Source organism: Alligator sinensis, unplaced genomic scaffold, assembly GCF_000455745.1.
Source record: "Alligator sinensis unplaced genomic scaffold, ASM45574v1 scaffold358_1, whole genome shotgun sequence".
NCBI lineage: Eukaryota > Metazoa > Chordata > Crocodylia > Alligatoridae > Alligator > Alligator sinensis.
The window spans coordinates 1,271,353-1,287,041 of NW_005842121.1; the positions used below are offsets into that span (position 1 = coordinate 1,271,353).

The window sequence follows — 15,689 nt, forward strand, 5'->3', positions numbered from 1 at the left end:
GCATGGGTTCATTCGGGGCAGGGCTGGTCAAACCAACCTGGTGGCCTTCTATGACCAGGTCACCAAGTCCTTGGATGCAGGTGTCACAGTGGATATAGTCTTTCTGGACTTCAGGAAGGCCTTCAACACAGTCTCTCACCTCAATCTCAGTAAGAAACTAGGAGACAGTGGTGTTGATACCTACACTGTCAGATGGGTCACTAACTGGTTGGTAGGCCGCACCCAGAGGGTGGTGGTGGACGGGTCTTATTCAACCTGGAGGGATGCGGGCAGTGGGGTTCCCCAGGCCTTGGTCCTTGGGCCCGCACTGTTCAACACCTTCATCAGTGACTTGGATGAAGGGGGTAGAAAGCACCCTGTTCAAATTCACAGATGACACTAAGATGTGGGGGGAAGTGGGTACGCTAGTAGGAAGGAACAGGCTGCAAGTGGACCTAGACAGGTTACAGGGGTGGGCCAATGAGAACAGGATAGGGTTCAACACTGACAAGTGCAGGGTAATGCACCTGGGGAGGAAGAACCAGCAGCACACCTACAGGCTGGGGAACTCCCTTCGAGACAGAAAAGGATCTTGGAGTCATCATTGATGCCACAATGAACAAGGGCCGACAAAGTGGGGACGTGGTCAGGAAGGCCAACCATACCTTGTGCATCCACAGATGCACCTCGAGCAGGTCCAAGGAGGTGATCCTCCCCCTCTACGCGACACTGGTCAGGCTGCAGCTGGAGTACTGCATCCAGTTCTGGGCGCCGCACTTTAGGAGGGATGTGGACAGCATGGAGAGGGTCCAGAGGAGGGCCACCCACATGATCAGGGGTCAGCAGGGCAGGCCCTATGCGGAGAGGTTGAGGGACCTGAATCTGTCCAGCCTCCCAAAGAGAAGGCTGAGAAGGGATCTAGTGCCAGTCTACAAATTAGTCAAGGGGGACCAGCAGGCATTGGGAGAGTCCCTGTTCCCCCAAGCACTCCCAGGAGTTACAAGAAACAACGGACACAAGCTAGCGGAGGGTAGTTTCAGGCTAGACATTAGGAGGCGCTATTTCACTGTCAGGGTGGCTAGGACCTGGAACCAACTTCCAAAAGAAGTGGTGCTGGCTCCTACCCTGGAGGTCTTTAAAAAAAAAAAGGCTGGATGAACATCTGGCCGGGGTCGTTTGACCCCAGTACTCTTTCCTGCCACGGCAGGGGGTCAGACTAGATGATCTCCTCAGGTCCCTTCCAACCCTACCAACTATGAAAATATAAGATTGCAGACCACAAAGCCAGAAGATCATGACCTACTAATCCCAGCCTGCCAACAGGACAAGAAGGATGGCCATCGCCTCCAACTCAGCAGAATCAATAGGTTCATATGGATAGCTATTACTATAAAGAATGACACAAAGACAAGGCTTTGGGTCTTTTTCCACCTGCAAGGAGTTTTGGGCGCGTCCAACAAGACCTGACTCCAACTCTCTTGGTCATCCTGGCCGACCACCAGACTGACCTTAAGCAACTTTGAAACTTGGTAACACCTTAACCTTTGCAGGACTGTCTAACGTGCGTGTGCGCGCGCTTGTCTCTTTTGAATGGATGGATGAAGTCTGCATGGGAATGAGTGAAGCAAATAACCTTACTGTTCTTTATTCTTTTTATGTTGTATGTTTTATGTTGCAATAAATGCGGCATTGTGCCTTATTCCCTGATAAGATTCCGGCTTATTTTTAATTCACACTGTAAGCCCTGCGCGCACAACACTAGATTATTATGTATGGCTTCACACACAAGCAAACATATACTCAAAGTGCCTACCTCTTCATGCCTCATCATTTCTATCATTTCCATAACACTAATAAAATGGTGGCAGCGATCTGAATGGTCTACCAGGTGTGTAGGAAAAGGACGATTCTGCCAGAGTCTCCATTCAGACAAAGAAAGCTCACGAGCTCCTTCCACTCCAGATTCCTAAAGTCAAATAAATATCAGCATGAAGATTTAAGTCAAGGAATCATTTAGCAACACTAATATTTGGAATCGCATTTTTCTATAGGAATGATACTTGTTAAATATCCTGAATAATGCCATAATTCACCATACCTATAAGCTTGTCTGGTTTAAAGAGAAAAACTGATTTTATTCTGAACACAAAGCACTGTGTTATTTTGCCAGTATATTAAAGAAACACTTGGAGTGCTTACACACGATTCCAGCGCATTGGAGCAGACTTGATTATCTGCTGGAGTGAGGCAATTACTGCGCTCCAACAGCCTCCAGCATATCATCATCATCAGCGTCCCTGCACTTAAAAACGGTAGTAGGGGCACTTGAACTAAAGCTCGCTCATGTGTAAAAGTGCCCTTAAATATTACTGCTTTCTCTTGCACAAAGAACAGTTATGTCAAACGCAAAGTTATTTACTCTTTTACATCAGAAAGAAGAGAGAGCCTGAGTCTTTCACTAACTTCTTTTATAGTTTTGTACACAAATGGTTTTTAACAATACTCATAAAACAGACTACCATAAGCGATATGCTCAAAGGAAAACTAGGATATGGAACTCTTGAAAGTGCTACAAAAAATTATAAATACACAATTACATTTTCTAACATCTTGATGGCTACTGAAATCTTAACTTATTTCTATAAATAAGTCAGTTTATAAGAACTAGTCTCCAAGATATTAGAAATACCTCACACACTGAACTATTTTGAAAATTACAATCTACACTATCACTGAAGGAACAGAACATTCTTAAAATAATATCTGATGCTTTCTTAGGATCCATCATTTAAGAAATTTAATCAGACATTTAGAAGTTTTAAGTATGATATTAGTACACATGTTCAGTCTATGGCTGGCAAACTATATCAGGCCTGTACAGCAATGTCATTCAGTCCATAGTGTTTCCCACGGGCCCAAAAATTTGGTGGTAGGGAAACTGGTTGCTTTAATAGCTCCCAGAGCTTTAACAATTGATGTTACCACTGCTCCCTAACCACAACATTTCTGAACTTGTGGTCATCCAGCCTTTGCAGCTTCCATGGTCCTGCGCGCAAGATCTAGCAGATGGGGTCATACCCCCAGACTGCCTCTGTGCAGGATCTAGCCCATGAACCATTCCTGCACCACTCATCCAAACAACAAGGCTGGGCAGGTTGAGCACTGCTGTATTAACATTTTCTTCTGAAAAATATATCTGAATTATTTCTGTTTTGAACTAAAGAAGTCCCTTGGCTTGTTAGCTAGGTTAGCTCACAATGACTGTTTTTAGTTGTATAATCCATGAAGCCATATATTATTTTCTCTAACAAAGAATTCCTTTGAAATGTTCTTAAATATATGGAAAGAAAGAGTCAGGGAAATGTATGAAGTAATATTTTGTCAACTTCTACCGCTGTGCCAAAGAAGTTCAGTTTTTTCTTTACAATATCACCCCTATTTTGATACTAAAATGATCAGATTCCAATTTCTCATACCAAGGGAAAAAAGTTTCCAGAAAAATCAGTAGCAACAATTCCTACTGGTATTTTCCAACTAAGTCTTCCATGACCACAGAGGACATTGCATTAAGGTTGAACTTACAGCCGCTTCTTCCAGATTTTCTAAAGTCTCGAAGTGAACACGAGGCAAGACTGGTTCTTTCAGTCCATCGCTTTCCTTTAGTCTGTATAATCTGTTCCATACTTCATATTCTTCAGATGTTAAAAACCAGTTTTCATGCAAGTCTGCTTGCTTTGTGCCTGCAAACAAGTTAAAAAGAAAAATCTTAGGAAAAATAAGACCCATTTAACAAGGAGGATGGAAACACACACATGTGTATAATAATTAGGACCTCCTATGATATCTATCAGGGCAACACAAGTTCACTGACACAAACAAAATGAATCTGTTGTTAGAAGCAGAAGTGAAGACAGCCTACCGTCTGTTAGGATTACAGATTCACTGGCCAAGCTTTCTGGGGCCAGCTGCTGATTGCTGGGGGGAGGTGGTGAAGATGCATGCATGTAATTTTTATTAAAACATTTATGAACCCCATAGTGATAGCAATCACCACATAGGGAAAGTATGTCCTCACACTAGAACATATTGCTGAGAGACCCAGGAGAGTATTGAAAATTAAATAATAATTCAGAGACAGAGAGACAGATTAGCAAGGCCAACAAACAGCAGAGATCTTCAGAAACTGCAATTATATATAAAAACAGCAAGAAGAGACATTTAGAAAGTGCAAGATACCTAGATCTAGATATCTAGTAGGGGTGTGTGAAACGGGCCATATTCGATTCAGATTCGGCCCAAATTGGGGACAGTGATTAGATTCATGGATTCAGATCACTATCCCCGATTCGATTCGGCCGAATCCGAATCTGAAAATTCAATGCTGATTTGGAGAATCAGTGATTCGGACATAGACAGAGTTTTAAATGTTTTTTCTACGTACCTCGAGGTACCAGGCACAGCTCCCGAATGCTGCAATGGTGGATGGAGGGTCCCAAAGAAGCGTGGGGAGATCCCCCTGAGCGCTCAGTGATGAACCCGGAAGTGGCTCTGGTCCACTTCTGGGTCTGCTGGGGGAGTGCGCACAGAGCCACCCGCGCCTCCCCTAGCTTGGCAATTGGCCATAGGGGGACCCCGGGTGCCCCCCCAGACTCAGGAAGCACCAGTGCCGAGCCGGGAGGGTGAAGGGGGGCTCCTCAGCGTGCTCCCTGGCAGTGGACCAGAAGTGCTTCTGGTCTACTTCTGGGTCTGCTGCTGAGTATGCTGAAGAGCCCTCCATGCTCCTGTGGGATGCTCCATCCACCCCAGCATCACAGCATTGATGAGCTGCCTGGTACCTTGAGGTATGTAGAAAAAACATTTAAAGCTGTGTCTATGTCCAAATCGCCAAATATTTCTGAATCAATTTGGAGCATTCCGATTCAATTAGGAGATTCCCCGATTCAATTTGGATTCAGAGATTCAGCCACCAAATCAGGCCGAATCGCCACCAAATCGAGTCAGGAACCAAAGCTTCACAAAGCCCTAATAACTAGATCTATAGCACTTTCTGAAGGTCTCTCCTTGCTATTTATAAGCCTTGCTATTCTATATCCATAACAAAAATCACCATAAGGTAGTTAAGAGAAGCTACCAATCAAGCAAATGTCTCTCAGAATAAAGATGTACATTACCACGTCCTTCACGATCCACTTTAAGACTCACTGGTCCCAAGATTCCCCCCACCTATTTCTCCCAATCTTAATATCCATCCACTAGATTCCTGTCACATACAAACTCTGTTCTGAAAAGACTCAGACCTAACCTCACTACTTCCTAAGTCAGTCCAAGGTCTAGAGACACGATACACTGTTAGGAAATGAACTCGAAAGGGATTTGGGGAGTGAATAAATGAATTGCTCCAATACCAGGAATGTGTTTAAAATTAACATTCACAAGCCTGCAGGGGAGACCATGCTCAGGGGCAATCAGCATGGGTTCATCAAAGGCAGGTCCTGCCTGACCAACCTGGTTGCCTTTTATGACCAAGTAACTAAATCCTTGGATGATGGTGTCACTGTGGACGTAGTCTTTCTAAACCTTAAGAAGGCCTTTGACACGCTCTCTCACCCCATCCTCATCAATAAATTAAGTGACTGCGGCATTGATGCCTGCACAGTTGGATGGGTAAAAAAAAATTGGCTGATGGGGCGTACCCGGAGTAGTGGTGGACGGGTTGTACTCAGCCTGGCGAGATGTGAGCAGTGGGGTACCCCAGGGCTCGGTCCTCGGGCCCACACTGTTCAACATCTTTATCAGCGACTTGGACGAGGGGGTGAAAAGCACGCTGTCCAAGTTTGCTGATGACACTAAGATGTGGGGCGAGGTGGACACACTTGAAGGGAGAGAGAGCCGCAACTAGATTTAGACAGACTACAAAAGTGGGCAGACGAAAATAGGATGGGGTTCAACGTAGACAAATACAGGGTGCTGCACCTCGGGAGAAGGAATCCACAGCATACATACAGGCTGGGGAGTTCCCTTCTTGAAAGCACAGGCGGAAAGGGATCTTGGAGTCATTATTGACTCCAAGATGAACATGAGCCGCCAATGCCAGACCGCAGCCAGCAAGGCCAGTCATGCCTTGACATGCATCCAAAGGTGTGTCTCAAGCTGGTCCAGAGAGGTGATGCTCCCCCTCTGTGCGACTTTGGTCAGGCCGCAGTTGGAGTACTGCGTCCAATACTGGGCACCGCACTTCAAAAGGGATGTCACCAGCCTGGAGAGGGTTCAGAGGAGGCCACCCGCTTGGTGAGAGGGTAGCAGGACAGGCCCCATGAGGAAAGACTGAAGGACCTGAACCTGTTCAGCCTCAGCCAGAGGAGGCTGAGGGGGGACCTGGTGGCTGCCTACAAGCTCATCAGGGGGATCAACAGCAAATAGGCAGAGCCCTTTTCTCCCCAGCACCACCTGGGGTGACGAGGAACAATGGTAATAAGCTGATGGTTTAGATTAGAGATCAGAAAGCAATATTTTACAGTTAGGGTGGCCAAAATCTGGAACCAACTTCCCAAGGAAGTGGTCCTCGCCCCTACCCTGGGCAAATTCAAGAGGAGGTTGGGTGATCACCTGTCTGGGGTCTTGTGAACCCAGCATTCATTCCTGCCTGTGGCAGGGGGTCAGGCTAGATGATCTGTTCAGGTCCCTCCTGACCCTAGCTACTATGAAACACTGCTACATTCCAGCACTGCTTATCCTATATGGAATTCAGGATAACTTGAGAACTATTCTGCAAAAGGAATAATCTTCCTTGCTACAAACTTTTTAAATACGTTGCTGTATAAAAAAAGAAGCAAGACGGCCAAAATAAAGCTCAGTCTGAGCTCACTTATGAACTCTATTAAGAATGAATGTAATCTGTTCTGAAGTAAAAGGGAAGACCCTAGAAGACAAGACTAGTATTCATACTGACCTTGATAAATTGGAAAAAGTAGTCTGAAATTCATACAAAGGACCCATACAAAGAATGCTCAATAAAACTGTATTTGACCTGCTCTGATGATAGGAGGAGGGCAGTGAACATGATAAAACCCAATTTTAGCCACACTTTTGACATAGTATCCTATGATATTCTCATTGATAAGCTAAGGAAACATAATATAGATGAAAGTACTGTAAAGTGGATACATAAGTGGTTAGATTATCATGCTCAAAAGAGCAGTCATCATTAGCTCAATGTCTAGTTGGAAGGAGGACTCAAGTGGAGTTCCCCATAGACCAGTCCTGGGTCTGGCAATTTTTTTCATATCTTCATTAATGGTATGAAAGACTGACTGAGTAGCAAACCTGCAGATAACACCACATTGGGTAGAGCTGAAAGCATTCAGCAGGGTGGGCCCCAGATTCAGAAAGACATGAGTAAATTGGAAGAGTGATCTAAAATTAATTAAAATAAATTCAGTAAAGACAAATGCAAAGTCCTGCACATGGAACAATAGCATGCACAAGTATAGCCTGGGGGTCAGATCAGATAACTCTGATGCCCCTTCCAGACCTACTTTTCTATGATTCTAGGTAGCTATCAAAATGTATTTGGAAAATATGGTTTTTAATCTATAAAAAATGGCAAAAGATGGCTACATTTTCAATTTTTAAAGGATTCATTTGTAACAAAGACAGATGTCATCAGAATAAAATTAAGTGCATACTACGTATCACTAAGTACTCTGAAATGATCAATGAGAAGATCATTTCCCATGGAAACATACATGTATTTATAAACACAGAGACATTTATAGCTAAATAATAACTTAAAACCTATACGTTATGTAAGATCATTATTTTAATACACAGCCACATGGCAGAGGATTACTGAAATTCATGTATGAACGCAGAAAAACAGAGTACTTGAGACTGGAAGCAAACTTATGTAAAAATGTAAAGAGGCCTTTCAAAAGTCTCCCTCATATTGAGACTATTGTAACATAGTTCAGGACTAAGTTTTGATATGCATTCAGAAATGCTTCAGAAATAAAGCTTTAAGAAATGCAAAATGAAGTTGTTATCCCTCAAAAAAGAAAATATTGAGTCGTCACTTATCATCATGAACAGTTTGAAATTTGATATGACATTAAGTTGATACTTGTGCACTGGGCATGCACATCTGTCAAGTAATGTCCTGACTGGTTTAATGACCACCTTTAATCTTCCATGCAAGAGAAAAACCAGGACACCTGGCACTACAATCACTGATACATTTTATTTCTTCTGCGTGGCTTGACACCAATTAGATGTAGATGTTCAAAGATTTTCTGAATAGGAAACAGAACTTTTTTTTATTCTAACTTGACATTTCTTGATGAAAGCCAGCATGAGAATATTGGCAATTGTAGAAGGGAAGTTGATTTCAAATGTACAGAACAGCATGAAGCTGGGTATCAGCAGCATGAGTAAGTATATGCCGCCTTCCCCATACTGGTGCACAGCATTTGGTCATAAAATAATAGACTAAAGCCAATGCCATTGTTGGAAGAGCTTTAGGGTCAAAATCCCAGCTAATGCCAGTCATCTTATCTTCTGATACAAATTGTTCATCTGCCTCATATTCTGCTGGGAAAAGAGTCTTCTGTCATGAGATACACCAGGATACTGTAGGATATGTAAGCTACCTGGAGCCTTTTTTGGGAAGGGTGGCATACAAATCTCATAAAATAAATAGATTTCATTGGCATGCTTCAATGTCATCTTAGCTTCCAGACTGCACAGAGAAAAAGCTGATGCTACTGTCTTAGCAAAATGAGGCTTTAAACACCTACATTGAAAATAATTCTCCATCTTTTCTAGACTTTTTTTGAGAGAGAGATACTTCCTTTTTTTTTTTTAATAAATGTCCAAGATGCACTGTTTTAATAAATTGAATTGTCTGGCAATGCTGCAATACAGTTGATAGCAGCAGCCAACAGCCCTTATACCAAAACCGTATCATAAGCAGATGACAAATCTAGAAAAGCTATTGCTGTTTTTAATTTCCTCTGAAAGCCCACTTTAATATATGAAATAAGGGCAAGTACTTGATCACAGCAACTCCAGGCTGACCTGAAACCTGACCTCTCCAGGGATATTACTCTCTCAAAGTGAGGACAATCTTGTCAGCAGCACTGTCTCCAGCAACTCATACATAGTACCTAATGATAAAATCAGACAAGTTTTGGAGTCTCAGAATTTGCCTGAATTCAGTAACTCTATGACTTTCCATTTCCTCCATTTTTTGGCAAATAGCTAGAAAGAAAATCTTCCTCACTAATTTTTTTTTTTTTTAAACTCAAGGATTAGGAATTAAAAATAAATATTTTTACTTTTGGACTTTTAACTTAAACCTTGTCTCCAGCATCGAGAAATAGCACTCTCTGTTTAAAAACGTGTCCTGTTCAGTTTTGCACATGGAGGCAACATTTCTACATGTGCCACTGCTTAGTTTTTAAACTTTAAACAGCTTTAAGGAAGTTTTACTGAGCTTCTGAAGATAAGGTATTTCTTAAAACACCTTTTTGCCTAAAATTAGCAGACTTAATTAAATAATTGAGATAAATAACAAAGGTAAAAAAATAGACCCTCATTTTACAGGTGAGAGAACAAACGTTTATTAACAAACTACTTAACATCACAAAGGAAGCCTCTGAAGAGACAGGCACCAGAAATCAGACCCCAGGTCCTAGCCTGGTGCTTCAATCACACAATAAACCCTATTGTACATTTAGAATATACCTTGTGATTTTAGGTAGGTAACAGAGATATGGACATAAAGAAAATTCATAGAAGAGAAAATACTATTAAAGGACTAACTGGTTTATTTAGGAGGAAAAACTAAAACGACTGAATGTGCACTTTGGTTATTGACAGAATCCAAGTTAACCATCTACACAATGTGTAGCAGGAAGAATTTTTTTCAATCTACATTTCCATTGTTAAACTGAAGACCACCACTATTTCTTCCGTCCATGAAGCTAGAGGTTAGGTTTTATCTTGGAATGAGACAGACAGAGATTACACCGCTTTAGTGGGCAGAGAATAAACACCAAACAAAGCAGACGTGCTTTGTCTGTTATCAGAGGTTATAGCTCTTAGCAACAGAATCAAAATAAAGAGAGATTAAAAACGGAAACTCTTTCAACAATAAGATACCAGGTTACCAAAGGGAAGGAAAACAGCAGCTGTTATGATGCAACTGTTATATGTGCATGATCCTGTAGTGATACAAGCCAACTAAAATTGCCCCAATTTTGATTTCAGGTGAAAAAAAAAAAGCTCCTGAGCAGCAGCACCACCTCCTCACTACAACACTACATTTGTCCACAATCATATCTGACTACGAAAAGAAAGAGAAAAAGAGGATTAGTCCAAATGATTCTGTGATTCACCTATTTCTGTGCAAATACAGTCTTGTGTGTCTGTAAATTGCAAGCCTATCAAGCATTTGGATCTTAACACCAGACATGACCAGTGGTTCTCAACCTTTTCAGAGTCAGGACCCCAGCCAACACAGGGCGGAGGTACTTTTCTGAATGTGGAGGCACCCCCAATTGAGAACCACTGTGCTCCACTTACTTCAGTGCTCATCAGCTGAGTGATGCTGCCCTCAGGTAAAGCTGCCCCACGGACCTGCTGCACAGCTGACTAGGAAGGGCTGTAGCCCATGTGCATGCTGCTCCTCCTCCATCAGAGCTCTTTAAAGAACACGGGAGAGCAAGCTCATGTTCCAGCCTTTCCCAACTCTGGACAGCACCTCTAAAAAGCAGGTACGTGGGCAGGTAGAACTGTCCCGCACACCTCTGTTACAGACTTGGCCAGGAGGACTGTGAAGAGACCAGGAAGAGCTGCAGCCCAAACTAGCTCTCCTTAATGCAGAAGGAGCATATGTATGCCACAGCCTTGAACACTGAGCAGTTTTACCTGTCCTCTACCAGCAATACCACCTGCATTACTCGGAAGGGGTCTTGTAGCACCCCAGGTGAGAACCTAGACCGGAGTTGGGCAAAATGCAACCTGTGGGCTAGATGCGGCCTGCCAGGCCATTCTATCCAGCCTGCGGAGCCCATAAAAAATTTAGAAAATTAATATTCATCTGCCCCTGGCTGCCTGTCATGTGGTCCTTGATGGCTTGCCAAAACTCAGTAAGCGGCCCTCCGCCCGAAATAATTGACCACCCCTGACCTATACATTATCATCCTGAGGACCAACGCTGCACTGGCAATGGAATGGAAAAGGCTTTCTCTAACTGTGATTTTCCATAAAGCAACAGAAACTCAAAGAAATCAGTAATTAGTAACAAACTGTCCAGCTTAATCTTTACTGAAAACCTGTTAATATTTTTTTAGAGGGACAGCACTGAAATAAGCATATGATTTAAAGCAAGGGCAACTGGCTACCTTTTGAGATTTATTTTATAATTCCTGAAAATCAGACGGACACTTGCTTCCTCACAAAGCTATGGACAGGACTCTAGTTGAGGCTGCAAAACAAGCATTCAGTGCAAGCAATTCACACTTCTCTGACATCTGCTTGTTGGACAAGTAGTCAATTATACTGATCTTCAGCGACTGGCAGATCACTGTGAACACCCTGTACTTCGACTGTGGACACAGCTAGCCCGTTTCACACAAAGGTGCCTGGCAATTACAGTCTCTCAAGTGCTATCCCTCAGCAAGAGAGATGTTCAATCTGCCATTTTCATTTTCTCTTTTCTCCTCTCACTTTGGTCTATTTGCTAAGACATAGTTTTTACAGAAGTTTTAGAAAGGACTCTCCAAGAGTTTCCTTCTATTTTCCTCACTTTGCTCGGGTTAGTTTCTTGCACATTTTCCATATATTTATATTGTCCTTAGTTCTCTTTTTTGCACCCCAGACTTGGCTTTTGTGCAAAGCCCAAATAAATGGACCTTACACAAGGCCTTGTACACTAATCCTAGTCTGGAAACCTGAATCTTCCAACATCAGTCCACCCCATCACAGGTATCCTGCAGCTGTATCTATAGCTCACACAGTTTTACATGTTCACTGTGTGTTTTTTTGTGAAGGGAGTGGGGCCTGCAGATAACCGCAGACCTGCTTGCCATAAATTGGTCCCTGCATCTGCTGTTTGAGAACATATCTTATGTAAAGATAACCCACCTGGCTTCTATTTATAAGGTGCATCACTGAGACTGGATTTCTGAACAATGCTTTTAATGCATTGGGGGAGTGGGGGGAGGAAGGAGAATAATCAGAAACTAAACTATATGATGCCAACACTGTTGGGTTGAAGGAAGCCCTGAAAAATATCAAAATATTTAGAGAATTCCTAAAGCTCAGTTTCTGTGGACAGTAAGCCTTACAAAGAGGAAAGGGATTATGAGGCATTTCAGGGCAGTCTATGTCAGTTGCTTGTAGTTCTCTAAGAGCATAAGCAGATGTCGCCTTTGTGCCATTGTAAAAATTTTTATGGTGGCACAAAGGCCAAGCAAACAGAGGCCCATACCCTCTGTCATGCGACAGTGCCCAACATTTGTGGCCTTGACATAGCAGCACAAATTTATGCCACCTATTTCAGGGGTGGGCAAAATCCAGCCCACAGGCTGGATCTGGCCAGCAGCTGACTCCATTTCCCAGCTGCCCCTGCTCACATGACTGCAGCTAGTCTCCATGGAGACCCCAGCTGTGCTGTGCAAGGCTGGGGTTGCCATGGAGACCAGCCCTAGCCACGCTGGCGGGGTGCAACAGCAGGGCAGGGGGCTACTCTGGGGCCACTGGGATCTTGCAGCGCAGGCAGCTTGGTCAGAGCCAGGGCAGAACTGCAATCTGCAGCCTGCATGCTCTGGGCATGGGCGCGCAGACAGCAGATCACAGCTCTGCCCTGGCTCAGGACCACACTGTCACCGCTGCAAGGAGCCGGGGCCAGAGCTGCGATCTGCCTCCTGCATATCCCAGCCCGGAGCATGCAGGCTGCAAATCATGGCTCTGCCCTGGCTCCTTGCAGTGGTGACAGCCTGGTCTGAAGCAGGGGCAGAGCCATGATCTGCAGCCTGCATGCTGCAGATCCCCCCCATTTTGGGATTCCTTAGGCATGTGTCTATAAATGGGGAAACCCAGGGTTCCCATTTGCAGATAGGCATCCTGATTGTTGTTCTGCAGGATCAGGCCCCAACTACTCCTGGGAGCAACTGGGCCTGGACCCTACAGGACAATGGGCAACATCTGTTTCGCCCATAAAAGCTGGTCAGCTGTGCCAGGACATATCCCAGCACAGCTGATCAACTTCATTTCACAAAACCTGTTTATTGTACTGTAATTCACTGAAGCTTTCCTTTAAATTGTATGCCACTGGAATGTGCAAAGCAGCTTTCAGAGACAAATTTACCAATGCTTGTACAGAGCAGAAAGGAAGGGTAGGAAAGGGGCTGCACTGTGTTTACTACAAAGGCCTTTAGCAAAACCCAATCACCAGTGACAGAACCAAACTACACAGCTGACTGCAACATCTTTAATTTCTGTACTACGTTGGAAGATTATCAGTTATTCCAATCTGCTTCGACAGGTTCCCTACATTTACCAACCAAAACAGTAAGAAAGCAACAAAAAATCCTAGCTGGTCAAACCTAAATCCCACCACCCCTCCAAATGAAGGAAAAGGATCGAAACACAGGGAACGTTCCATCTATATCAAGATCTTAAATTTACAGATTCAGCTGTTCCTCCAATTTTTATATTGCTTTATCAATCAAGAACATAATTCCTGTTCAAGTTAAAGAACCTAACAAAGATGCAAGAACATTTTGTTGTGATAATATTTTTCTAAGATGTAACAAATACCTGAGAAATTGTGTCAAAGAAGGTAGAACAAGTGGCTAACTAGTACCATATAACTGTAAGGGGCCAACTATGAGTCAAGGATGTTTAAGGAACAGAAACCTATATTTAAGCCAGTAGTTTCATTACAATCTCAAAGTTAAGAATAAAGGCTACACTAGGATTAAGAATGATACTTTTACTGGAAGTCCATAACTCTTAAGAACAATCACGGAACGGTAGCACAGAAGCAGAAAGGGATCTCGGAGTCCTAGTGGACTCCAGGATGAACATGAGTCGGCAGCGTGACAAAGTCATCAGCAAAGCTAACGGCACTTTATTGTGCATCAGCAGATGCATGACAAACAGAACCAAGGAGGTGATACTTCCCCTCTATCGGGCGCTGGTCAGACCGCAGTTGGAGTACTGCGTGCAGTTTTGGGCGCCGCACTTCAAGAGGGATGTGGATAACCTGGAGAGGGTCCAGAGAAGGGCCACTCGTATGGCTTGCAGGCCAAGCCCTACAAGGAGAGACTAGGACACCTGGACCTCTTCAGCCCCTGTAAGAGAAGGCTGAGAGGCGACCTTGTGGCTGCCTATAAATTCATCACAGGGGCGCAGAAGGGGATTGGTGAGGTTTTATTCACCAAGGCACCCCTGGGGGTCACAAGAAATAATGGCCACAAGCTAGCAGACAGCAGATTTACACTGGACATTAGGAAGAACTTTTTCACAATTAGAGTGGCCAAAATCTGAAATGGGCTCCCAAGGGAGGTGGTGCTCGCCCCTACCCTGGGGGTCTTCAAGAGGAGGTTAGATGGGCATCTGGCTGAGGTCATCTGAACCCAGTACTCTTTCCTGCCTATGCAGGTGGCTGACCCCAGACCTCTTTCCTGCCTATGCAGGGGGTCGGACTTGATGATCTATTGAGGTCCCTTCTAGCCCTAACATCTATGAATCTATTAATCAGTTTTGTGTCTATAAGAACCACAGTGCAGTGAAGACATTGCCTTAAACAAGGGATACAAAGAGAGGTAGCTAGCCTTAAGTCAAACAGAAGGCAGGGCAATGTGATACCTTAGTGACTAACTAGTTCAGACAGGCATGAGCTTCCGTAAGTGACAACCTACATCATTGCATGCTATGAATGAACACAATGGGATACAAAGAAATCATTATCTTACCAGTGCTAATGGAAGGGAACAATGTTTTATGCAGGAGTGAGCTGGATCTTCTCTCTTTGAAAAGTGGTCTTAAACTGTCTGGTTCATCAGCTGCAGGAGTGATGAACATTTTATGCATCTCTGGATTTATGTCTTCAGGAATCATACGTGGGCTTTGCTGGTAGAACTGAAGCATTTTATTTTCTGAAATAGCTTTGTAAATGCTCCTTTTATTAGATTGGCTCTGGTTGTAAGTCTGTAAAACAGAGGATGAGCCATTTTTTTTTTTTTTTTACCAGGGTTTTACCTCATGCTTTCATTACAGGTAAGAAAACATTTAAGTACGTTTCAAGTACTTTTTATCATTGTTGTACTGAGAGTCCAAGGAATACAGAACCATGAAGGGTTTGCCTTAAACCACAGAAATTCCAACGTTATTTTTGTCCCAAAGTGAGTCATAAAATATACTGACGTATCTTCTGGAACAGAAAGCTAAACCATTACATTTGGTAACATCAAAGTGTTCTGATATTTCATTTTGCTTTGTTGAACCAAATACAAATATAGCGTTCTACTCAGTTCGACATTCAAGCATGAAGCCCTGATCTACCGCGGTGCCTTATGCCTCCATTCTCCTCTGTGGGCTGGGCTCCCCCTCCACGTTACACCTCCCGTATGACTTGCATCACACACCCTTGCAGCTCACCCAGTTGGAAAACCAGGGTGTGTCATGGGAAATAGTGTTCAGCA

The 15,689-nt window shown here is 43.5% G+C and overlaps 1 protein-coding gene across 5 annotated transcripts in view; it reads right to left on the bottom strand.

Moving 5' to 3' along the window:
* FANCM (FA complementation group M) overlaps nucleotides 1-15,689 on the bottom strand; it is a 94,620-nt gene that overhangs the window by 34,337 nt on the left and 44,594 nt on the right. For all 5 annotated transcript variants that reach the window (XM_025205619.1, XM_014520491.2, XM_025205620.1 and 2 more), the window contains 3 exons: nucleotides 14,961-15,195; nucleotides 3,562-3,719; nucleotides 1,793-1,945 (listed from right to left, as the gene is read on the bottom strand). In XM_025205619.1, coding sequence (XP_025061404.1) covers nucleotides 1,793-1,945; nucleotides 3,562-3,719; nucleotides 14,961-15,195 — 546 coding nt within the window. The remainder of the gene's footprint in view (nucleotides 1-1,792; nucleotides 1,946-3,561; nucleotides 3,720-14,960; nucleotides 15,196-15,689) is intronic.